This window comes from Pteronotus mesoamericanus, unplaced genomic scaffold (assembly GCF_021234165.1).
Source record: "Pteronotus mesoamericanus isolate MK-2021 breed Mesoamerican mustached bat unplaced genomic scaffold, CSHL_Meso_final scaffold_54, whole genome shotgun sequence".
NCBI classification, from domain to species: domain Eukaryota; kingdom Metazoa; phylum Chordata; class Mammalia; order Chiroptera; family Mormoopidae; genus Pteronotus; species Pteronotus mesoamericanus.
The window spans coordinates 76,613,833-76,641,004 of NW_026555321.1; the positions used below are offsets into that span (position 1 = coordinate 76,613,833).

Consider the following 27,172-nt stretch of genomic DNA (forward strand, 5'->3'; position numbering starts at 1 on the left):
TTTCTATTTTTAATCTGTGTGTATCTTTCAACCTGAGATGGGTTTCTTGTAGGCAGCATATACATCAGTCTTTTTTCTTTCATTCAGCTACCCCATGTCTTTTGGTTGGAGCATTTAAGCCAATTATTGATAGATACTTACATAGTGCCATTTTATTTTTAGACTGTTTTTGTCTTTCTTTTTTCAAATTTTATTTATTTATTTTTAGACAGAGGGAGTGGATGGAGAAAGAAAGGGTGAGAAAAATCAGTGTGTGGTTGCCTCTCATGCTCCCTCTACTAGGGACAACCCAGGCATTTGCTCTGACTGGGAAGTGAACTGGCGACCCTTTGATTCACAGGCCAGTGCTCAATCCACTGAGACACACCAGTCAGGGCTCTTTTTTTTTTCTTCTTAAAGCAAGCCCTTTAACATTTCTTGCAATACTGGTTTGGTGTTAACAAATTCCTTTAGCTTTTTCTTGTCTGGGAAGCTCCTTATTTCTCCTTTGATTTTAAATGACAGTCCTGAAACACCAGTTCAAAAGAACTTATGCACCCCAATGTTCATAGCAGCACAATTTACAATAGCTAAGTATTGGAAGCAACCTAAGTGCCCAATAGTAAATGAGTGGACCAGAAAACTATGGCACATTTACACAATGGAATACTACACAGCTGAAAGAAAGAACTGCTACCCTTTGTTACAGTATGGATGGAACTGGAGAGTGTTATGCTACTCAAAATAAGCCAGGAGGTAAAAGACAAATACCACATGATCTCACCTATAAGTGGAACCTAATCAACAAAACAAATAAACAAGCAAAATTTAACCAGCAACAATGAAATAAAAAACAAACCAAGAGTAACTTGAGGGGAGGAGTAAAAAGAGGGAAGGTGAGAGGTGGGTAATGGGAGAAAAGAAAGGGAAGGGTCAAGGAACTTGTATAAAGGACCCATGAACAAGGTCAAAGTGGGGAAGGATTGAGGGGGGAAAGAAGGGGTGGGTGGGGCAGGGAAAGTAGTGGCGGGAAAATGGAGACAACTCTACTTGAACAAGAATAAAATAATACATTTTAAAAATTAAAAAAACGCATAGAAAAATTTAAAAGAAAATGATTGCCTTGCTGGGTAAAGTAGCCTTGGTTGTAGGTCCCGGCTTTTCATTACTTGAGTATTTCATGCCACTTGCTTCTGGCCTGAAATGTTTCTGTTTAGTATTGTGGATGGTGTAGTCATAGAATGATTCTTTTTAATCTTTAAGAAATCATGAAGAATGAAAGTGAGCAAAAGTAATGCTGATTTTTAAAGGGTGGCAGGGAACAAACCTCTGAATCTGTAGACATATAAGTTTACTATCGAACATTAAACAAATTCAAAGATAGATTTTTAGATGTTACAGTCTAATAATCTTCATTTTCTTCTAGTAAGAAGTAGTAGTATTTCTTGATTTCAGTATATCTTATGACCAGGACTCTCATGAGATCTTTATAAAAAGAATAAAATTGAAATTCCCTTGTTAGAAGATTATTATTCTCTCAGTTTATTTCTAGTTGAACAACTTCACCCAAAGCCTATTGAGCTGACATTAGGGTGGAAGAAAGTCTATCAGGGTATGCTGGAGGGCATTGTCCTTGACCTTGTCTTATTTGATACTTTTTATTAAGAACTCAGATAAAGACATGGTGATAATGTGCCTGATCTATGTGTGTGTGTGTTGTAACTGGGAGCCATAATTAATACTTGGAGTGATGGAATGAGAGGTTAAAGAGGAATCTGAAGGAATGATGAGCTGAACCTACAAGATGAATTCCTGTGGGGATTTTACTTATTTTACTTACAAAATAGACTACTTGGTTTAAAAAAAAAAAAAAGAAGCCCAATATAATACAGAAAAACAGAGTAGAGTAAAGTTAACTTAAAAACAATTGATCTGATGGTGATGGACAGACACTTGACTTGAGGTGGTGAACACACAATACAGAGTGCAAACGATGTGTTGTGGAATTGTACACCTGAAACCTGTATAATTTTGTTAACCAGTGCCACTCGAATAAATTCAATAAAAAGGAAGAAAAGAAAAAAAAATAGTAGGCTTTATTGCTTACTCACTGGCATAAACATATGCTTTGAGTGATCTTGTTTTTATTTCATGATAATGTAAAACAGTACACTCAAATTGATTTATCTGTACATATATTTTGAAATAATTATTTCATGGATACAAAAGTTATTTCTAGAAATACAAGTATATATTGAATACTAAATTATATCTTTAAACAATCTTTTTAAATTTTTCACGTACATTTGTCTTTATTTACCCGCCATCACTTTCCCCTGCCCTACCCACTCCCACCTCCCCCCCTCAATCCTTCCCCACCTTGGCTTTGTCCATGTGTCCTTCACACCTGTTTGTTGATCTGATCCTTCCCTTTCCCCTTCCCTCTACTCCCCTCCCTTCCTCACTCCCTCCTGTCCTTGTCAGTTTCTTCTTTTTTTCAAAGTTGCTGGTCATATTTTCCTTGCGTGCTTGCTTTGCTGATTAGGTTCTAATTATAGGTGAGATCATATGGTATTTGTCTTTCACCGCCTGGTTTATTTAAATTATAGCTTTTGATAAATATACTTTAATTTATTTTTTAATATTGGTATATAGTAATAACAACATAACTTTTTCCACTTAAAAAAGAATTATAACTTGATTTGAACTAAGATATTAATTGTATTGAATTGCATGTTTCTTTTTTCTTTTAGGCTGTACTTTGGAGGTATAAGTTTTCTCAGCTTAAAGGTTCTTCAGATGATGGCAAGAGCAAAATCAAATTTTTGTTTCAGAATCCAGATACTAAACAGATTGAAGCAAAGGTAAAACCAAGTTCATCGCATAAACAGCCTGTAACTACATTAATACTGTTATGAATCAAAGGAGGAGCAATTTAGAAGAACCAAAAGAGCAAAAGCATACATTTTCTGTTTACCTTGGCCTGCATCTCACGGCAAAAAGAAAAAAAAATTAACTTAAAGATTTTAATCGCTAATTTTTCCTGAAAGGCATAACTTAAAATCAGTTATACAACTATTGCAGTTCTTCGTTTTAATTCCTTATGAACTTTATTTGCATCACACTAAAATAATCTAGGAATTAAAAAAGTTGCTTTCTTGGTCATTTCAGACACTAAATTATAATTTAAAATGCTTAAAAAATTTCTGACTCTATTTTGATGACTATAAATCCTTAAAAAAAATATTTATATGCCATATCATACTTTTCTCATGTTTTTATATGTTAAACATTTCAATGAATCATTTTGCTTTGCTTCATGCAAATTCTCAGAATTCTCAACTGTTTAGCTGTTTTTTTAACTCCTCAAAAAAGATTCAGTATTTTTATTTTTTAAGAATACATATATTTTTAAATATTCAAAGCTTTAATTATTTCCATTAATTTACTATAGGATTTACAATAACAATGTTTATCTTAGAATAAACTGTAAATATATATTCCTGTGTGGAAGAATGGGTAAATAATAAATTTCAAAATGAAAATTTTAATTCTATGTTATTGAAAACCAAAATATAATTTTAACTATGGATTAAATTAGCATAATTCTGTTACATTCTTGTACTTGTTAAATTCAGGGAATAATAGTCATAGCCTGACATTCACATTGTTTCAAGGAATGATCCTATCTATTTTCAGGCTCTCATTCTTCTTTTACCAAATGTTTTCTTTTTTTTTTTTTACCTTATATATCAGCTCATGCTCTTTTTTTAACTTTTAATTCCTTAGCTTTTTATCAACATTTTTCTTAGAATACCCCATTTCTGTCTTATGTTTCTCTTTGGACTTTTCTTACCATCTGCTCCTAGCCTGTAGGTTGTTAAAAGAGGGAACTGTGGCTTAAAGTTTCTTTTTTGCTGCTCACTTTTCTACTGCATTTCTCTAAAGCTTTGGTGTTACCCATGGTCTTGTCTTGTATTTGACTCCTGTCAGTTTAAACAAATGTCTTGGTGACTCCATCTACTTCCTTTCTTTAATTGCTTCATAATTCTCAAATCTACATTCCATCACTGCCTCTTTGCTAAATATAGGCCCATCTATGAAGTTGCTTTCTCTTCATGTCCTGCTTTTTAAACCAGGCGGTGAAAGAGGTAGCCACACCTACTTCTCTTTTCTCCTGGGGGTACCATTTACTGAAAATTTACTTTATTCCAGCCACTAACACTTCTCGTTAAATTTATTCTTAGTGTTATTATAAAAAATGTATTACTATTGTCCAAAATATTTATCTTTAGTTTTTGGTAGATTTATCAATCTTTCAAAACACAGGACATATCCTAACACTGGTAAGTGATGTTAATATTCTCAGTTCTTACATTTTTCTGGTTAATGTGAAACCTCAACCACTGGTTGCTGACAGCAGTATAGCATTTGACAAACTACTTCTCTTCAAATCCTTTTAAATGTGCTAAAAATTCCTTAGTGGACAACAAAAACATAGAGGATGAATGCAGTGAAATGACTACAAACTATGGTCTTTAAATTTCAGTCTAGCATGGAACTGATTATACTTACTTAACTTCACTAGTTTTAGTTACCTAATTAGGTATCTGCCAGATTTTAAATATTACTCATTATAATGTTTTCAAGCAATATTTCATAAATGTATTTATTAAAAGCTAGTTTCAGAAGATATTCGACTCAGTTTCTTGAACTTGTAAGCAGAAATTTTTGAATAGTAGAAAGAGAAGACTCAAAAGCACTCTTTAGTGAGTTATTGAGTTTCTTCAAAGTTATCATCTCCTTCTATGAAAGAGGAGTAGTAAGACTTCAATGGGTAACACTGAAAGTACCTGATTATAAAGAGAGACCTCAACACCACCATGGTCCTAACCAATCAGAATGTCGATTGGTTCTATAGAATTGTTAACCATACTGGTATGTATTACCTCTGCTAACACATAAATTGTTTAAGAATTTAAAATAGTACAAATGCTAACTATATTATAACCATTATAATTGCAACTTGTGAGCAATAATCAAAGATATCATCATAAAACGAAAGCAAAGATAATGCAAGCATGTATCACATTACTGGATTTATGGGACCCTTGTACCATAGAATGGTTTATAGTTAAAGTTGATGTAATCTGAGAATTCAAAATTATCTTTGTTAAAACATGACCTTTTTCATGAGTAGGTAGGCAGTATGATACAGTGGAAAAATTACAACCAGGTGTCCATCCGTTAAAATTTCTTCTTTATCATTTCCTAAATATATTAACTAGGTATTTATTACTAAATTACAACTGCTATGTTGCAGGGAATGTATAGAAATAAATATTCCCAGTTCCTGGTACACAGTAGACAATAAATCACTGATGGAAGATTTTACTTTATTTTTAATTTTTTGAGATTTTATAGAGGGTATTTTTTCAAAGGTAGCCACAAAAATATTTTCCTTCCCATGTGTCTTTCTAGAATCTGACACTCCCCTTTGAATGTACATGATCTTATATTGCCTTACAAAGAGCAGATAGTGGCAGAAATGATGTTACACAATTTCTGAGGACAGTTCATAAAAAAACAGTGAAGTGTCTGTGTAGGGCTCTTGTCCTTAGAACCTTGAAGCACCATGCATTCAGGATGTCAGGCCAGAACCTAGCATAATCACAGAGAAAGTAATAAAAGAGTAGCTATTATTATTAGAAGAAAGATTAATAAAGATGATTTTTAGCATATGTATATTTGTGGCCCTTCCCACACTTAAGAAATTTAAGTGTACAACCATAACCTAAGTTTGTGTCATTTATCAAATGCCTTGAACATTTTTTGTGTTTTGTTCTTTTAATTTAAAAAATTTCAATATGGGAAATTTACCGTGAGTCTCTGTCTCCAAGAAAGGGACAGGAACTTCTCTTATATTTATATAACTCTTCTAAATTTATAAATGCCATAACATTGGTACCCTTACTTCATGATATTTGTCCACTACCATGCATTCTTTACTAGATCTAACCAACAATGCAAAGAAGCAAGGAAAATATGACCAGCAACACTGAAAGGAAAAGAAATCAACAGAGACAAGAGGGAAGGGGGGGGGCAGGGAAAGGGAAGGGAAGGGGAAAGTCAAGGAACATATAGCAAGGACCCATGGACAAAACCAAAGGGGAAGAGCTGAGGGAGGGAAGGTGGGATGGGGCAAGGGAAAGAGGTGGGGGGAAGGCAGAGACAAATGTATTTAAAAAGTAAATAAATTAATTTAAAAAAAAAGAACTTTTAAACACAAAATATATGCCTACAACATAGTATTTTTAAAGCTTACTTAATGATTGTTTGGAAGCAGACAAGTAATAACTGTCTCTGCTTTAATTAATATTTTTTGGTATTATTATTTAGTCACTCCTCTTAATCTTTCTTTTTCAAAATTTACTAAGTAGTCATAATCTTAATAGATTATAAAAACCCACCTATGAGTGCATATTAGAAGAGCCAAAGAAATATTTAGAGTTTATTGTGTGTAACTCCATGCTGAATTGTTTATCTAATTATTTCTTTTTCCTTATTTTTTTAAAATTTTGATTTAATTTACACTTTTCATCAACAGAAATAAAATACTATAGAAATAATTGTTTTAAGGCACGTTAGCAAAAAGACTTCTGGAAGATAAATGCAGTTAGTTACTAGGGCATCAGAAACAAATGTAAAACTACATGGATGTAAAGGTATTTGTGAAGTTGTTTATAAGGATAAAATAATATCCTTATTTTAAAAAAAATGATTATTACAGCTTGACAAGAGTAGAAGTCTAGGCTTTTCATTTGGCTTTTTTCTGCTGGAAGCAGGTGTGGGACTGCAATTTTTTTTCTGTAGTATTTGACTAAAGTAGACCAATTAATGTATACAAGTGCTCTTCCTGGCTATATTGCCTGTTTTCCAGTCAAATGGCTAAAGAGAGTACATGTCTCCTCGTTTGTTCTTTTTTTTTTTCTTGGTATGTGTGTTTGTTTGTTTTTGCTTTTTTTTCTTACTGGACTAACTGGTATGTCCAGTTGCCCAGAGTCTCCACTATCTTATTTGAGATATATGTTGCAAACAGAAAAGACCAGAAAAATAACTGTGATGTTGTTCCTTGGGTCCTGAGGTCTCTAAATCCCTAGCCAATGTGCCTTCTTCTCACCTTCTTTCAAGGGTCCATTTGTTTGTTTTGCAAATGATAACCAGAACTTTAGATTATACTTAGTGAGAGAAATAGGGAAACATACATCTACTCCATCACCCCAAATGTAGAACTATAATTATTTTATAGGATGCAATATGAATGCCGCTTATACATAAAAAATAATTGTCATAGTCTAGTATTTTCTCACCTTATATAAGGCCAATGGAATAGTGACTAAAATACAACAAGAATTTGACAATAAAAATTATTATGAACCTGGCTCTTATTATAACAGAAAACTCTTGGAAGAATTCTTTAGATGTAGAGACCTAGTTATATGGATATATTTTGTGGAATAATAAACTTCCTACACTGTAATTCCTTGGATCTACTTTATTTTTTCCTGCAAGCCTGACATGATAAAATAACAAATTTTACATAAATAAAAAGTACTAGAGGAATTTACATTATTTGAAAATAACATAAGTTAACTTTTAAACATTTATATCCTCAATTTTAAATTTAATAGTTTCTATTTAATGAGAGAGTAATCCCAGAAAAATTTGTTCAGATAAAAGTTACTGCTTGCATTACAAGAATTTGTTTCTCTCTACCTTTCTCATTCCATTAGTTATCATCAAAAAAATTTTTATTCTAAAAATATTAAATGGTATTTATCAAAATCAAAATTTGCATTCATTACTTTGATCCCACTTTACAGAGGTAAGCAAATGGATAACCTATAAATGATATTTAAAAATATTGATAGTATGGTAGTGTCTCCTGGTATTTCAAGATTCTACTAGCTAGTTTATGATGCCCATTACATTTTACATTGCTTATTGCTGATTTGGAGATAGTTATCAAAAATAGTTTTATGGTTGTTTTATATCACTTAAGAATATCAATTGCCATTTAACTGTAAAATTTACACAGGACAAATTATGAAAAAATATTTGAGTATTTAAAATGTACTTATTAACTATGGGATAGTTTTAGACAGACTTAAAATATTTTTACATATTTATGTAGAAAACAAAATATTCTATTTGGTAGATACAAATATAATGGATAACACAAAAATAAAACAATAAAAGATCATACAGGGCTACTAAGGACAATTATATACCAATAAATTGGATAACCTAGAAAACAGAGAATAATTTACTAGAGATATAAAAACTATAGAGACTAAATCAAGAAGAAATAGAAAGTCTGAATAAATCTAATAAACAAAGAGCTGAATCACTAATCAAAAACCTTCCAACAAAGAAAAGCTTAGAATCAAAATGGTCACACTCTCATATTCAAGCAAGCATATCAACCCTCTTTAAACTCTCATTAAAAATGGTAGAGGAAAAACTCCCAAAATGATTTTATGAGACCTCAATCACCCTGATTCCAAAGCCAAAGACAGCATGAGAAAAGACAACCATAGGTCAATATCTTGATAATCATTGATGTAAAAATCCTTAGTGAAATACTAGAAAATCAAACTCAACAGCACATTAAAAGGATAATATACCAATCTAAGTGAGATTTTTGTTTGGGATGCAAGGGTAGTTCAATATTTTTAAAAAATCAAATAATATAGTATAACACATTGACAGAATAATAGATTAAAAAGCAAATGATTATTTCAGATGTAGAAAAGCATTTGACAAATTAACTATATTTTATGATAAAAATTCAACAAAATAGGTTCAGAAGGGAGATAACAATACAATAAGGTTATATTTAAAAACCTTCAGGTACCATCATAATCAATATGGAAAAATTAAAAGCATTTTTTCTAAATTCTGGAACAAGGCCAGGATTCTTTCTCATGACATTCCCATTCAACACAGTACTGGAAATGGTAGCCAGAGCAATTAGGTAAGAAAAGGAAATAAAAGACTTGCAAATTGGAAGGAAAGAGTAAAAATTATTTCTGTCTCCAGATGATATGATCATATACATAGAATATTATAAAGAATACAAATATCCTTAGAACTAATAAATTAAGTAATGTTGTGGGTATAAAATTGACATAAAATTGAACTACCTGAGGAAATTAAGAAAATCCCATTTATGAAAAAATATAAATAATTAGAAATTTACATTAAAAAGTAAAAAAAGAATCTTGTATAATGACACAAAACATTGATGAAGCAAATTTTAAGACATATAAATGGAACAATAGCAATTTATATGAGATAGAAAAATTAATATTATTAAAATATGTATATTACCCAAAACAACCTGCAATACCTATAAAAATTACAATGATATCTTTACAGAAATTAAACAAAAACTAATTTCATATGGAACCACGATATACTCCAAATAGTCAAAGTAATGCTGAGCATGAAGGATAAACCAGGAAGCATCACACTTTCTAATTTCTAATTTTATCACAAAACTACAGTAATCCAAACAGTATGATGCTGGCATAAAAATATACATATAGACTAATAGAACAAGATAGAGACTATAGAAATAAACTCATGCATTATGGTCCTTTGACTGTGGACAAATATTCTGATAAAACACAAAGAAAGAACAGTCTTTACAACAGAAGGGAAAAACTTGTTATTTCCATGCAACAGAATGAAATTGGACCACAATCTCACACCATACATAAAAATAGACACAAAATGGATTATATTAAATGTAAAAAAATGAATCCATAAATTTCCAAGAAGGGAAAAGTAAAAAATAACTTTCTTGGCTATGACCTTGGCAATAATTTTTTGGATATGTCACCAAAAATATAAGCATCAAAAACCACAATAGACAAAAGGGAAGTGAGGTTATATCTAACTAAAAATCTTCCATCCACACATACAAAATAGAAAAATAAATAAATAAAAACTCATTCAGAGTTTTTTGGTGACACAAAAAATCACCCAGGTGACTCAACCCCGCTATGGCCTAGATTTGGAGCCCTGTGACTTCTGGCCTTTCCCAAAATTAAAATCACCTCTGAAAAGGAAGAGATTTCAGACCATTGATGAGACTCAGAGAAATATGACATGGCAGCTCATGGTGAATAGAACTGTGTGAGGTCCCAAGATGCCTACTTTGAAGGGGACTGAGGCATCATTGTTTTATGAACAATGTTCCTTGTATCTTGTATCTTCAATAAATGTCTCCATTTTTCATATTACATGTCTGGGTACTTTCTGGGAAGAATATATATATATAAAATTTGGCTATATATATAAAATTATATATAATTATATATTTTATACACATATATAAAATTAGGCACATACACATTGGAATATTACTCAACCTTAATAAAAAACATTCTGCCATTTGTGACATGGATGAACCTGGAGGTCATTATTCTAAGTGAAATAACAAGATACAGAAAGTGGAATATTGCATGATCTCAATTATATGTGACATTTAAAATAGTCAAACTCAAATGCAGATGCAACATAGACTAATGCTTGCCAGGGTCTTGGGGAGTCAGAAATGGAGTGGTGTTTGTCAAGGGGTACAAAGCTTCAGTTATACAAAATGAATAGAGATATAATATAAAATGTGATGATGATAATAATACTGTATTGTAGACTTGAATTTTGCATAGACAATATATTTTAATGAAATTTTCACACAAATAATCATAACTATGTAGAGCTGAAAATATATTAGCTTGCTTGTACTCTTCACATATATCAAAACATCATTCATACACTTTAAATATATATAATTTTTCATGTCAAAGATATCAAACAAGTGTATAAAAATAAAAAATAAGCTAACATTTGAAATATGGGTCAGAAAAAATAGTCACATAAAGAAGGTGTTACAATGCTCCTTTTGTTTTTAAAATAATTTAAAAAGTGATACAATAATTTCCAGAGTGGATTCATATATTGCCACATATTTATAAGTATTTGTAAGAAAACGTACCTTAACTTAATAATATAAATGTACATTCCCACTTACTAGGTAAATACATTATACCAGAGTTTAATTAACAAAAAATTTGGGCTGGGGGGAACATGATTGCTTGAGTTGCCAAATGTACAGCAAGATTGAAAGTTATAATTTTTATTTAACTTTTTGTTTGTGAAGAAGTTTCAGAAATACTGAAAAAAAGTCATGTGTATTTACGTGAGAGAGGAAAATTTGCTTCATTGTTGTTGCTTTTATCAGGCTACATAAGAACATTGTCATGACACAAATCTGTTATACTTTTTTCTCTGAAAGCAGAAGCTCAAATTCTCACTTCTTTATTCAGAGTTTAATAAGTTTTCCTTCTGTTTTCCAAAGCCTCATTAAACTTTTCAAAACTTTCCTAGAACAGGATAATGATGTTCAACTGATGTCCCGATCGCTATTCTTACTTGTCTGTTTACAATATAAGCTTATTTTATTGCTATTTTAAACTTTTAAAAAGTGGTTTATATATATTATTAATGTAGACACTAGTACCTCAAAGAATACTAATATATTTTCATAGTTGTCCATAACTAAATTTCCTAGGTTAATAAGAAATATATATCCTAAACTAACAGTATCTGAATCTTAAAATACTGGATTTGAAATCTGGAAGGCAAAATAGTGCACTTTTACATTGTTGTTCAGTTATAGTTGTCATGACATTTTCCCCATTGCTCTCCCCTCCCCAGCCCCACCCCCACTCCCACAGTCAATTCCCCCCATTGTCCATGTCCATGAGCCCTCTACTCCTGTTCCTTGGCTTGCCCCTTCCTCTTCTTTTCCTTGGTATCCCCCTCCCCTGAGCCCCCGGGTCACTGTCAGTTTGTTTTTATTTCCAAGTCTCTGGTTCTATTTTGCTCATTTGTTTGTTTTGTTGATTAGATTCCACTTACAGGTGAGATCATATGGTACTTCTCTTTCACTTACTGGCTTATTTCACTTAGCATAATACTCTCCAGTTCCATCCATGCTGTTGTGAAGGGTAGGAGTTCCTTCTTTATTTTCCTCTGTGTAGTATTCCAGTTGTAAATGTACCATAGTTTTTTGATCCACTCACTTACTGATAACATTTCAGCTGTTTCTAGCACTTTGCTATTGTAAATTATTCTGCTACGAACACTGTGATGCATAGGTTCTTTTGAACTGGTGATTTAAGATTCTTAGGGTATAATCCCAGCACCGGGATTGCTGGATTGAAATGCAGTTCCATCTTTAGTTTTTTTGAGAAAATTCCACACTGTTTTCCACAGTGGCTTCACCAGTCTGCATTCCCACCAACAGTGGATTAGTGTTCCCTTTTCTCCACAACCTTGCCAGCACTTGCTGTTTGTTGATTTGTTAACGATGGCCATTTTGATGGTGTGAAGTGGTAACTCGTTGTGCAGTTCAATAATAGAAGGAAAAGAAAAATCGCTTTTTTACTCAGTGGAGTAGTGCGGAGTTTGGAAATATTTTGAAATAGATTTCCTCATTGCAGGCTTCTTCCCCAAAACCTTGTTCTGTTCCAGTCCAAAGTCTCACAGACTCCATGCTGCCGTGAAAGAACTTTTTCATTTAAGACTCAAGTAAGAAATTGAGGATTGACTTTTAATAATGGCACTTTCTAGCTAATCGTCATATATCTTCATTTTCTCATTATAAATTGTGGATAAAATGCCCACTTTAAAAGATTGCTTTAGGGATAGAACATTCTGTGATTTGAAGGTAAGGATTGAATATATAACACAACTTTTGTATGCACAGCCAGTGTCTGCCAAAGATCCCCACTGAAGAATTCATGATGTGTTTGGTTAAAGTAAATAAATTCCTTTTTGGCACTTGAGGTCTCTTTGGGATGAAGGATGTATCTCTGCATCAAAATAGAAGGCTCTGCTTTTTATCTGTCCTGCTTTTCACAATTTCTGAGACTTTTTGGCATCTGGGACCAAAAGTATTAGAAAATTGCAAGATCATTTTCCTTACACTATAATTTGTCCAGAGCACCAGCTCTTTAGATTATTGAGAAGAAAAATGAGGAGAGGGCACCTAATTAAAAATTCAGGTTCTGCTTCATATGTAAACAGAATTGAAGCAGCTGGGAATAAATCAAGGGAAAATCAAAGTCAATTACATATGTGTAATTTACATATTGCTTGTTTTATCTGAGATTTTATTTTGAACTATTGACTGGGTTAAGAAAAGGAATATGTAGTAAAGGAGAATACATAGTAAAGCATATGCCTTTACCTTTAATAGAATTTCTAACCTCCTGGGAATCACTGAGGTACTGAACCACTTTCTTTCTCTGATTTTTTTTTCTTTTATCCATAATGTATTTTTCAAGTCTCCTTTTATTCTTGGTAGGGATGTTACAGTTTATTTACACATATGTTTTAGGACTCCAAAACATTCTTATGTTATGTCCAAAAGATAATTTTAATGTAAACTATAAAACTTAAAATAGCAACTTTTAAGTAAAACAATAATATTTACTATCTCCAAAATAAGTAGCTTGTCAAGAGAAACTATTTCGTAGTATAATGATTTTTTCTTTTTTGCCTAAAGATATCATTTACCTATAGAAAAAAAGGTAATTACATTTTAATTTAATTTATATAAGTAAAAATATCTTTAAATTCAGAATTTTAAGCACAAAGATGCACTTGAAAGCATTTTCCAAGGATGTAAATAACTTAATATACAGAGTATAGTAAACTGGTAATGTGTTATCTTCTCATATTAAAGAAATAGTAGCAAAATTACAATAATAAAAGTGATGGTTTACCAGATGGGAGAAGAGTATGGTTGGATGAAAAAGTAAAAATTGTCAAATATAAAAATGGTCACAAGGATGGCAAGTACAGTATAGGTAATACAGTCAATAATATCGTAATAACAATATTTGTAGCCAGATGCATCCTAGATATAGGACAATCTTACATAAAGAACAGAAATGTCTAATCACATTTTGTATACCTGAAACTAATATAATATTGTATGTCAACTATAATGGAAAAATAAATTTAAAAAATTACAACATTCATGAAAGCATTTTAAAATAAGAAAAATAATTGGATTTCAATCTAATAAATTATTCGATGATGAAAACAAGTACCATAAAATTGTTTTCAGGCTGTAAATATAGTACCTAGTCTTTTGCATTTGTATTAAAATTAACTGTTTAAATTAGTTTTAAAAAATGACTCGAGCTTTCTTATTGCAACAGCTATATCTCCTTCAAATTTATGGTCCTAGGTATTAAGACATTATTGACACATGTCAATTTACTAAAGAACTTAATATTAGATAAATGATATTTACATATATCAGTCTCTTATTTTTTAAAATTAACTTGAAGGAATTAAACAAGTATTATTAAATAAGATTATATTACATCAAGATTTTTAAAAGTATCTGAGATTTAAAAGCAAACAGTTTAATATGGATTGGAAAACAGTTTCTATTTTCACCAAGCCCTATAGTGGCAGTCAGGGTATAGATAAATATAATGAACCAATAACCCAAACCACAAAGAGGTACAGGCTGTTATTAATGGGGACCCATAATGTAGATAAAGTGTGTAAAATAAAAGGACCCCAAAAATAGGTTGGAATTTAATATGTGCTAATAAACATTGCAATGCAAATAAATTGATATTTATTGTCCACATAAATTTTGAAATTCATTTTACTCTAAGACAGTTCAATAAATCAAATTTAAATATTAGTTGGACTTCCAGATGACACAAAAATATCTTCTAAAATGGCACTATTCTAGAAAATAAATGAAAACAGTCAAATTATCAAAATTTACCTACCTAGAATTCTTAAATTTATGCATATATTTGTAATAACTGCACAGTTTTTATTAGAAACAGAACAAACAAGTGAATTTTGGTAATGATTGGGGAGCTTTGTTGAATTTTAACTTGTTCTATTTCTATCACTCACTCCATAGCTCATTATCACTTTGAAAATAAGCTGCCTAGAAAACATGATAACTGTGAAAATCAGCAGCACAGAAACAACTGAAAAGTGCAGACTAAGCTTGAAGCACCTCAAAAAGCTCTATCCTGAGAAAATTGGAATTATTTGGTCTATCTCTCTGGCAATTTTAAATAAAGCCCATTTACAGTGCTTGACATAACTCAGACCTTTGTCACTAGTAAAATCCTACCCCAAAATATTTATTGAGAACAATCAACAACAGTTGTTTAAGATTCCAGGTGCTTGGGTTGGTGATATTACTTGCAACAAACACAAAAGTAGGGAAACTGGAAAAAAAAAATCTGAGAATTAAGATATCAGTAAGTCGCTTTGAAAAAATTCCAGTATATTTCAGACAACCTAGAAGAACAAGACTGTATGATGACGAGGAAAGAAACCTTAATTTCTCATCTCTGCCTGATCTTATGACCTTGTGAAAGAAGTAAAATCTTAGAAAGAATGTAAGGAATGTCACAAAATACACAGAAAACCCCATGGAAAAATTGAGAAACATTGCTTCAAATCATTTAAGGAAATATCTGTCAAATCATTAGGTGGCCAGGAGGCTAAACAAGCACTTTACTGGCAACACTGCTAGGAGAGACAAGATTTAAAGAATTATGAATTATTCGGGGAAGATCACACAAAAAAAGAAAAATACCACATTAATGAACTATAGTAATAGCAAACTCTTCAGAGGAATAAGAATCAAATTTTCAGAGTACATTATTTGAAATGTCCAGTTTAAAAAAACTATGAGAGGCATTCACAGAATTAGGAAATTATGGTCTTTATGTAATAAAATAAGCTGTCAGTAAGGAATTTTCCCGAGGAAACTCAGGTGTTGAATTTATTGGACAAAAACTTTGAAATGTCAATACATATATTTTAAAATACTGAAGAAAGACATGCCCATATAATTAAAACAAAATATAGTGTTCTCATGACATGGAGAACGTCAATGAAGTGATAGAAATAATAATGAGAAATAAAATTCTATAGTTTAAAAGTGCAATAACTGAAGAAAATTCCCTGAAGGAATTAAACAACATATTTGAGTTTTTTTAAGAAATAGTGAGAGAACTTGAAAACTTCAATACATTTCAATCACAGTAATTTGAGAATATCTAGCCTAAGAAACAAACAAACAAACAGACAAACAAAATGAATAAAAATCGGTAGGAACTAAGGAAAATACTAGTTTCTTAGTAACTTGTATGACAGCATCAAGTGAGTACACCATTGAATGCTTAATGGGAATCCTTGGAGAACATAGAAAGAAAGGGCAAAAAGAATACTTGAAGAAATAAAATGGGGGATATATGTTGATGAAAGGAGACTTGACTTGAGGTAGTAAACACAGAAACCAGTATATAGATAATGGGTTATAGAACTGTGCACCTGAAGCCTCTATAATTTTGTTAATCAGTGTCACACCAATATCTTCAATAAAAAGAAAAAAAATTAAATTTGATTAGAAGCATTAACCTACACATCCCAACTCAATGAACTCCAAAGTAAGCTAAACACAAAAAAATAAAATATCATAATTGAACTTCAAAACCCCAAAATAAAGATCATGAAAGCAGTAAAGAAAAAGAATGTGATTCATAATTGGGATTATTAATAAAGATAGCAGTTAATTTCTCATAACAAGCCAAAACAAATGAGAAATTAAGACATAGCTAGATTAAACAATAAAAACCAAATAATTTTTCACCAGTAGATCTGCACTACAAGAAATATTAGAGTCCTTAAGAATTAAAAAAGGAACAGTAACTTGAATCTACATGAAAAAATTAACAACACTTAAAAGTAACCACATAATTAAATATAATTGGCAGAGTAAGTACATTTTGTTTGTAATCTCCTGTTTAAAAAAACAATTTTATAAGACAAGTTCATTGGACCTGAAATTTATAAAGATATAAAATGTGTGGCAATAATATAAAAGAGGAAGAAAGAACAGAGGTATATTTGAACAATTTTTTAATACTATTGAAACTAAGTTTGTATTGATCTAACAAGATTGTTTGAAGATGTTACTTATATTTCCAGAATAAGAAAATAACTAAGCATATAGTATAAAAAGATAAACATATATATGTATTTATAGTGTTGAATATATACACACATAAAAGAAAGCAGTAATGGAGAAATAAAGGAACAAAAAAGACTGAGATCTATAGTAAATAAATAGCAAATGATAGATATAAATTTTATTTTATGTATATTTTTGAGACAGCATAAATGGAACTGGGAACTATTATACTAAGTGAAATAAGTCAGTTGGTGAAAGACAAATACCATATGTCTCACTTATAACTGGAATTCAATGACCAAAGTAAACTAACAGGAAAAGTAGAACCAAAGACATGAAAATGTGGAACAGACTGGTAACTGTAGGAGGGGAGGAGGGAATCGGGAATGATGGAAGGAAGAGGAATAGTCAACATGTATGAATGACTCATGGACATGGACAATGGAGAGGGGATTGACTGTGGGTGAGAGGTGGGCTGGGTGAAGGGAGGGGGCTGGGTGAAGGGAGGTAAAGGGCAAAAAGGGAAAAAATGGGACAACTGTAATAGAATAAGCATAAAAAATAAAAATAAATAGGTTAAACATTTGAAACAAAAAGCAAAGATTAACAAAGAAGTATTCTAGATTTTTATATTAATCTTTATATTTGTATTTATTAAAACTGTGGATTTTTTTTCTGAATTTATGAGGCTATTAACACAGCTTTTTAAAAATTGATGTATAATAGAAATATGTGTGACATTAGTTTCAGGTATACAATATAATGCTTTCATATTTGTATTTATTGTGAAATGGTCACAAAAATGTACATGTAACATCCATCACAGTGCAATCAAAACTTTTTCCTTTGAAGGGGATTTTTAGGATTTACTGTCTTTGCTACTTTCTGGCAACCATTTTGGCAACCACCAATCTGTTCTCTATATTTTTAAGCTTTAAAAAAATCCACAAATAAGCTAGATCATATTCCGTTGTCTTTCTTTTTCTGACTTATTTTACTTAGCACCACGACCTCAAGTTTCATCCATTATGTTGCAAATGACAAGAATTCATTCTTTTTCATGGTGAATTCCATCATTTTATATATATAACTTTTAATTATTCATTCACCCACTGATAGACACTTAAGTTGTTTCCATTTCTTGGCCATTGTAAACAACACTTTGTTGAATATGGGGGTGCATATCTTTTCAAATTAGTGTTTTTATTTTCTGCAGATAACTACCATAAGTGGGAATATTATATTATATAAAAGTTTATTCTTTTAACTCTCACTATAGGATATATTTTATTATTTATTTTAGAGAGAGAGGAAGGGGAGAAGAAGAGGGATAGAGGGGGAAAGAGAGAGAGAGAGAGAGAGATCCATTGGCTGTCTCTCATACACATCTGGACCAGGGATCAAACCTGTGACCTTTTTGTGCATGGGATGAAGCTCCAACCAACTGAGCACCCAGCCCCCAGCCAGGACTACATTTATTTTTTGAGAATACCTATAGTTTTTTCCAGACTAGCTGCGCCAATTTACATTTCTAACAGGACTGAACGAATGTCCCATTCTCTCCACATCCTTGCCTTGTTACTTGTTCTTGTTGTTGTTTCTTTTTTTAATAGCCATTCTAACAAGCATGAGGTGCTATATCATTTTGGTTTGGATTTGCATATACCTGATGATTAATGATGTTGAGCATCTTTTCCTGTACCTGTTGACCATCTGTATCTCTTTTTTGCCAAAAGTGTCTGTTCAGTTTCTCTGTTCGTTTCTTAAGTGGATTTTTTTTTTTGCTTTTAAGTAGTATAAAGTCTTCACATTTTTACATACTAACCCCTTATCAGAGATATGATTTGTGATTATTTTCTCCCATTCAACAGTCTGCTTTTTCATTTGTTGATCATTTCTTTTGCTGTGCAACAGCTTTTTAGTTTGATATAGTCACACTTGTATGTTTTTGCTCTGTTTTTGAAATCTGCTCTCCAACAAGTCACTGCCAAGACTGATATCAAGAGCTTTCTTTCTGCCTATGATGAGAGGGAGAGAGAGAGAGAGAGAGATTTGCTGATTCTGTTATTTATGCATTCATTGGCTGCTTCTTGTACGTGCTCTGATTTTAGAGAAAAAGTTTTCAACTTTTCACAGTTGGGTATATTATCTATGGCTTTGCTGTACATTGACTTTATTATGATGATATACATTCCCTCTATACCCACTCTGCTAAGAGATTTTAATAATAAATGAATGTTAGGTTTTGTCAAATATTTTTATGCATATATTAAGATGATCATGATTTTTATCCTTCATTTTGTTAATGTATGTCAAGTATTTGATTTGTGGAAGTTCAACTATGCTTACATACTTGGGATAAATTCACATAATCATGTGTATGATCTTTTTAATGTTTTGTTGGATTCAATTTGCTAATATTTTGTTGAAGATGTTTGCATCTATGTTTATCAGGTATATTGGTCTGTAATTTTCTTTCCATGTGGAATCTTTGTCAAGGAATCAGGATAATGTTTTATTATCAGGGTCATACTTGTCTTGTAAAATGAGTTTAAAAGTAGTCCTTCTCCTCTATTTTTAGGCAGGGTTTGATTAGAGTTTGTTTTAATTATTGTTATTGTTTCCTAGAATTTAACAGTTATTCTGGCTGGTACTGCATTTTAGCTTGTTGGAAGGTTTTATTTTTATTACTGATTTAATCTCTTACTAGTAATTAGTCTGTTCAGATTTTATATTTTTTTATGATCCTTTGTTGGAAGGTTTTAGTCTAGGAAATTATCCATTTCTTCTAGGTTGTCCCATTTGTTTTCTTAAGTATATTTTATTTGTTATGCTGATACAGTTGTCCCAATTTTTTTCCCTTGCCCCCCTCCACCTGGTACCCCCCTTCCCTGCTGCCATCCCCCCTTAGTTCATGTCCAAGGGTCATGCATATAAGTTCTTAGGCTACTCCTTTTCCTATACTATTCTTATCACCCCCCTCTTCTAGGTTGTCCTATTTGTTTGAATATAATTATTAGCAGAAATCACTTATGATCCTTTGTCTATCTGTGATATCAGTTAAAATGTCTTCTCTTTTATTTCTAATTTTATTTATACGATTCTCCCATTTTTCTGGTGAGGTTAGCCAGAGGTTGATTTTGTTTGTCTTTTTAATGAACTAGTTCTTGATTTCATTAATTTTTTCTACTGTTTTTCTTGTTGCTATTTCAGTTACTTCCACTCATTTTTATTTACTCTATTGTCCTAATTTAAGACTTCATTTGTTTTTCCCATTCCTTGAACTGTAAATTTCTTTTGATACTTACTTGTGATTTTTCTCATTTCTTGAAGTAGGCATTTATCTCCATGAATTTCACACTTAGAAGTTCATAGAGGAAAAATACAGCTTTTGATGCATCCCATAAGTTTTAGTATGTTACATTTGCATTTTCATTGTCTCAGTGCATTTTATTATTTCTCTTTTCATTGTTTAATTAACCATTGCCTGTTTAGTAGCATGTTGTTTAATCTCTAAGTATTTGCAATTATTTTTTCTAATCTTCACCCAAGGATATGTTTATTGATTTTTAGAGAGAGAGGAAGGGAGAGAGGGAGGATGAGAAACATTGATATATGAGAAAGAAACATTGACTGTTTGCCTCTTGTACACACACTGGATGAGGATAGAACCCACAAATTAGGTATGTGCCCTGACCAAGGATCCAACCTGCAACACTTTGGTGTACAGCACAATGTCCAACCAACAGAGCCACCTAGCCAGACCTAAATTTTTCAATTTTCTTCTTGTAATTGACTTCTATTTTTATACCATTGTGTGGCCAAAAATATTGCTTGATATGACTTCAAATTTTAAAATTTATTGAGTTCCTTAATGACCTACATGTAACCTATCCTGGAGAGTGTTTTATGCGTTCCTTAAAAGAATGTACATTCTGTCAGTTAAATAGAACTTTCTGTCAACTTCATCTGCTCTAATGTGTTATCTGATGATCATCTTCCCTTACTGATTTTTCTATCTGGTGATCTATCCAATGATGTAAGTATGGTATTAAAGTCTCCTGCTAGTATTATGTTGCTGTTTATTTCTCCCTTTAGTTCTGTTAATATCTGTTAGATATATATATATAGATATAAATATGTATATTTATAAAATATATAAAATATATTTTATATTCCTTAATTGATATATATTATATAAAAATATATAGGTATAGATATGTACATATATAAATATATTTTATATCCTTAATTTATATATATTATATAAAAATATATATATTCCTTAATTTTTTAATTGTTGGAAAAACATTATTGACTTTACCTATTGACCAATTTTTTCTGTTCAATTTGGAGAAAAAAATAACTTCTTAAGGCCTTCTATATATACTTATTTTGTAATTTCTTTCCACCCAAGTACTCATGAACCCATTCCTTATGAATTCTTCTCCTACCACTTCTCCATAAAAATTGTTCCTGTAAAGAATAAAAATGACATGTTGTTAAATTTAATGGTCAATTTTCAGTTGTCATTCTGGAAAACATCCTGTTTTCTCTCCCTCACTTCCTTCGCAACTACTGCTCCCTTTTCTCTCCTGGTTCCTTCTTATTTTCTACATTTTTATACTGTAGGATCCCAGGAATTAGTTCTTTGTTCTTTTCTCTACATACTCTCTATACCTTGATCTTCTCACTAAGAGACTTACTTATCATCTACATGCTGACAGATCCTAAATTTTTATTCCCATCCCTAATATTCCCTTAAATTTACACTAACCTGTACAACTATATACTTATCCCTTGCAATTCTAATTTGCTCTCAAATGCAACATATCCAAAACCAAGTTCTTGCTCTTTTATGCCAAACTTGTGTTTCCCTCCATCCCTCTTTTGTAGTAAATGATAACTCTCTCCTTCCAGTTGCTCAAACATAGATCTTGGAATCATCTTTACTTAACTTTAAATACTACATCTTTTCTCATTGAAAATCTTTAAACCTCCTCTGCCTTTTTAAAATCTTATTCACAAAATGCTCATTCTCAACAGTATAGCCCAAATTATCATTTTAAGGCTTAACATCAATATTTGTCACTTCTCTGCTAAAGAACGCCAGCAGTTTTCCATCTCACTCACAGTAAAAATCATAAAAGTCCCATATGGAACCACCAATTCTGGCCTGTGTTATTTCTTTGACCTCTACTGAATCACTATTAATTACTATAATTTTCCCCCTGCCACCAGAATGTAGGTACCATCTGTATTTTTTTGTCTATTTTGCTCACTATTATATTATTTCACCAAGAAAATCACTATCTGCATAGTAAGCATTAACAAATATTTATTGACGAGTGAATGATTAAATTTGCAAAGAACTTACGCTTAGTGAGATTCATGAGGATCAGAAGAGCTTTATTAGATGTAAATATAACTAGGAATAAATCATTTGTGGATGCTCAATAGGTAGATAAATATGAAGTTCTAAAACGCATTTTATAAAGAATAAAAGAAGTTCATTAGTTCTATAGAATTAATAACTGAAACTCAAGAAGTAGATATAATTGTCAAAGGTGATCACTGAGACTGAGGAAAAATGAGTTGACTTTGGAATCAAGGTCCAAACTTGAACACATATCTGCCTCCTGCTTTCCCTTTTAAATATATATGTTTGCCCGTCACTCGCTCCCCTGAGAAAAGGTGTAAAAATTTTAAAGTACCAACCTACATTACATAATTGGTATATAGTTGACAAGGTGTGAATAACTGAAAATTTTAACCCTTTCAAAAATTTTTTATATTTAGATATTCGGTTTTTAATAACCACAATATAATATCCAATTTATTAAGAGTGTGGCAGAATTAGTTTTAAGAAAAGTTATGTGTTATATTTTTGCTAGTTGTAAGTTGCAACAATATTCTTCCTTTTACCAAGAATGAATTGTGTGGGGTTTTTTTGTTGTTGTTTTATTTATTTAATTGTACACAGGCACATCTCATATTTTCCAAGACTTTCCCATTTTTTAATTTCTGGTGGATTTAATATGAGTTAACACAGGAAGCAACAAAATCTGCAGCTGCATCTAATATGATGACTGCACAAAGAATGAAGAGATGAATATAGTTAAGGCAGAAGAAAACCTGTTAGATAACTAATAACATATCATAGTACCACTGAAGTAGTTATTGTTAAAAAAAACTTATGAAATAATGATGGAATAACTAAAATAATTTTTACATGGAAACATTTTAGGACATTAGAATTGTTAACTATTTCCTCTTTTCTAGGATAAGTCAATATTTGCCACAGGAAACTCTCTATGAAATACTGGTTCTAAAGGGAATTGTTGAGACAGTATGGCTACTTTTATCTATGTTGTACAGAACTATAAATCTACATTGTGCTATATTGCACTCTTATGGCATGGACAGAAAAAATATTTGCAAAGTGAATTATTTTATTTAAATAGTTCCCTGGTACATGAAGACGTTAAAATATGTCCTAAATGATTTTTTTTCCATTTGTATTATTTTCCATTTCCACATCTTATAAATTACAAAACTACAATAATATGAACATCAATTATAATTTTGTAGCTTTTATTAAAAATATGTAATTATATAGCATTAGCTTCATCGGCAATTTCATATGGTTTGTTACTCTCTTGTTTTCTTTATAAGTTTATTATATATATTTCATTAAACATATATATATTTGGTTTCTCTCCATTCTCTTTGAATTAATAATTTTATGGTTTATATTTTTATGGATTTTCATAAGCTTTTAAAACCTATCTTAACATTACCTCAAGATTTTAACAAAAATAAAGTACAACAATTTTAAACAACCAAGTAAATCAATTAACATTATTTAAATTAAAAATTAATAAAATGTATTATTTTTTGAAACTGAACCCCCAGGCTCCTAATGTCATGAACATTTATATCTCTTTTTTCAGTAATTCATATTCAATTTTCTATGCCAAATAGCAACTTATTATAGAGAGTAATGAGTAATGTTTTCTAAAATCATTCCAACCCAAATTTATCATTTGAAGTTTGTACAAAGAAATAAAAATACTTTTTAAACTACTCTTATGGTTCACTTTAGTTATACTTTATCAAGCATAAAATTTTAATCTGGTCAAATATATTTTTATGCATCATTTATCAATATTGAAATGACTTTCATGAATGATAAGGATGCCTAGAGCTTCAAGCTCTTAGATCACCATATTTTGAAGTAAATCTACAATATATATAAAATTTACATATTGAACAAAAATTCCTACAGTTGCCAAACATTAGAAGTGGTTTATTATAGTCAAGTTTATTGCATGTGAAAAATGTTTAGCTATGCTCTACTTGCCTACATATCAAATTTTTAAAGAAAAACATTTTTTCTGACCTATTTCTCTTTTTTTAGGAGCTGGAATTTTCTAATCTATTTGCTGTTCTTCACTGTATTCATTCATTCTTTGCTGCCAAAGTAGCTTGTTTGGACCCTCTCTTTTTAGGCAGTCAGGCTACTGCTTCTGCTGCCGGCAGTTCTGCTGCTACAAGCAAAGTAAAGTACACAACTTGACATAACTGAGCTTTGTATTGCCACTTACCATGACTATATAAATAGAGTAAAGAGATTCATCATTTTAGACCTTGGAGAAACAATATCATCAAATCAACAGTGAAGTCAAAATAAAATTTCAGCAGGAAGAAAAGGTCATAAGGAAATCTCAAAAGCATTTCTATTTTGGAAGACATCTGTGAATAATGCTGAATGAACAGAACAGCTTGATCTCTTTCGGTTGATTTGTACCAGTTTACTGCTTTCATTAAAATTGAAGAAAAAAGAATGAATGATTTGAATTATGTAAATAATATACAAATTGTAAGCTATCTATAAATAAAAATACCAATTAAATGGTTATTTCTGTATTTTAGATTATTTTGTATGCAAAATACATGTTGGGTCAGATTGTGAATTAATGATGTCTTATAATTGTACTATGAGTGGCCTAAGGGAGGCAAAAACCATACGGCAACAAGGACACTAGCATGCAAAATATCTCATCAAAGAAAAAACAAAAACACTTTAATTTGCTGATGTAGATTTCTCCTTGTATTCTCATTTCATGATTTGACACTGACACTCTTATTTTGTTTATCTTATTCTAAAGCATTCCTAAAAATTGCAAAGGATAATAATATTGACCTATGGTAGACACAATGTGAAATGAACTATTTCTTCCTTGGATCATTATATTAACTCTTTTGTTCACTGCCAATGTTAATTTAATTATGAATGAAGGAAACATTCATGAACATATTGTTCTGTCCTTCATTTAAGAAGATTTATATTTTACCTAATAAAATTTATTTTCAAAGTAAAGTTTCATAAATTTTCAGTGACTGACTTCAACATTTTTGTAGAAAAGCATAATATCAACAACTCTGGTGTGAGAAACAATTCTTTATAATCCTAACCCTAGCTAATTCTGAATTAAAATGTTTCTAGAAAGTGATCTCAAATCTATTATACTAGTTAAATTTTTTCATGTTAGTAATATTTTATGATAAAATAGAGATATGAAGATAAAATTAAAAATTTCTCTTACCATGTCATAAAAATTTATTATATGACTCCAAACAATGTGAGTTAATTTAGGTATGTTTTTTAAGGAATTCCAGATGTGAAAAGGTTGGAAATTTGGAAGCATTTGTTGAGGGTGTATACATACAAGATTCCAATATTACATAACTTTTTGTATAATGTGAAAAACGTTTTCTGTCCCTCACTATAGCTGTACTGAGATCTGCTTTTAAACAACCATCTGCCTATTAAAAAAAAAAAGGAAAAAATGCTGTCTTGTTAACATGTTCCTAACTAAGACAAAATTGGATATTTCCTTGTGAAAATGGCCAAATATCTAATAAGGTGATTTGATATATTTTGTAAATAGGAGAAAAAATATCACTCAAGAATGAAAAATAATCTGTAAAAAGGCACTACCATTATAATTAAAAAATTAGCATCCAATTATTTCTATAATCATAGATTATCAATTTACTTTGCATCTGATTTAAATTCTGAATCACTTTTTTTAAAGGTTCATAATTATACATGTGCAAGTGTTAAGTTGGGCTTAGGACATGTTAAAAGAATATTGGAAAAATGCAACAATTAATATAATTTATTTTGACCACAAAACTAATTACATATTCATAATTAGGGTAATACTGTACAATTCCTTTTTAATATGTATCCATCAAACACAAAAGTCATTCTAAAATAAGAAGCCCACCGAAGATAGGCCTTGCTAAACCACTATTGTTTTTAATGGAGAAAAAATAGAGGGAGGCATCAACCCTAGGCTGTGAAGCTGTTGGCAGCCAGCTCATCATACAGTCTCTGCTACTAACTAGAGTTGTGTCTCTCAATGAGTCCCACCTTGTGGTAACCTCTGTGTGTCTACATTCTGATAAGCTACTCTACAGGAAATATAAGGTGGGCAAGTTAGCCAAAAGAAAAAAAATGTTTAAACCTTTATGTAATTGTAATATAATTATTAAAAATTAATGTCAGATTTTAAAAGCATTTCATTTTAAAAATACAAAAGGAAATTAGTATAAATATCTTTTTTGTCACATCATAAAAATATTCTAGCCTGTGCTTATGTGTATGAAGAAGAAAAAGGTGCACAATGAGATATGTATGGGTTTATATCTCCTTGTGCAACACAAACACACACATACATATACATATATTTATATATATATACATATGTATATATAATAAAATGCTAACAACAGATTATATTAAAATATTTCAAATACATATTCTTAATATCTTTAAATTTATGTTATAAATTATAATGAATTAAAATTTATGATAATACTACATTTATTTTTGATACTACTCATACAAAAAAGGCCTAAATTACTACATAACTAAGTTAGTGGAGCAGCCACTTATTAAAAATATTATTCTGATTTTCCTTAGTTAGCAGGTAGTACTTAGCATTTTCTTTTACAGTACAAATATTAGCTACTGTCATTGGTTATAACTTGGATTACCTGAATGAGAAAGCTCATGAA

General features: G+C 30.8%; 1 protein-coding gene across 1 annotated transcript in view; it reads left to right on the top strand.

Moving 5' to 3' along the window:
- SNTG1 (syntrophin gamma 1) overlaps window positions 1-24,662 on the top strand; it is a 576,561-nt gene extending 551,899 nt beyond the window's left edge. The window contains exons 17-18 of the mRNA XM_054595747.1: window positions 2,733-2,843; window positions 24,504-24,662. Of these exons, the coding sequence (XP_054451722.1) occupies window positions 2,733-2,843; window positions 24,504-24,662 (270 nt within the window). The remainder of the gene's footprint in view (window positions 1-2,732; window positions 2,844-24,503) is intronic.
- Window positions 24,663-27,172: the final 2,510 nt, after the last annotated feature.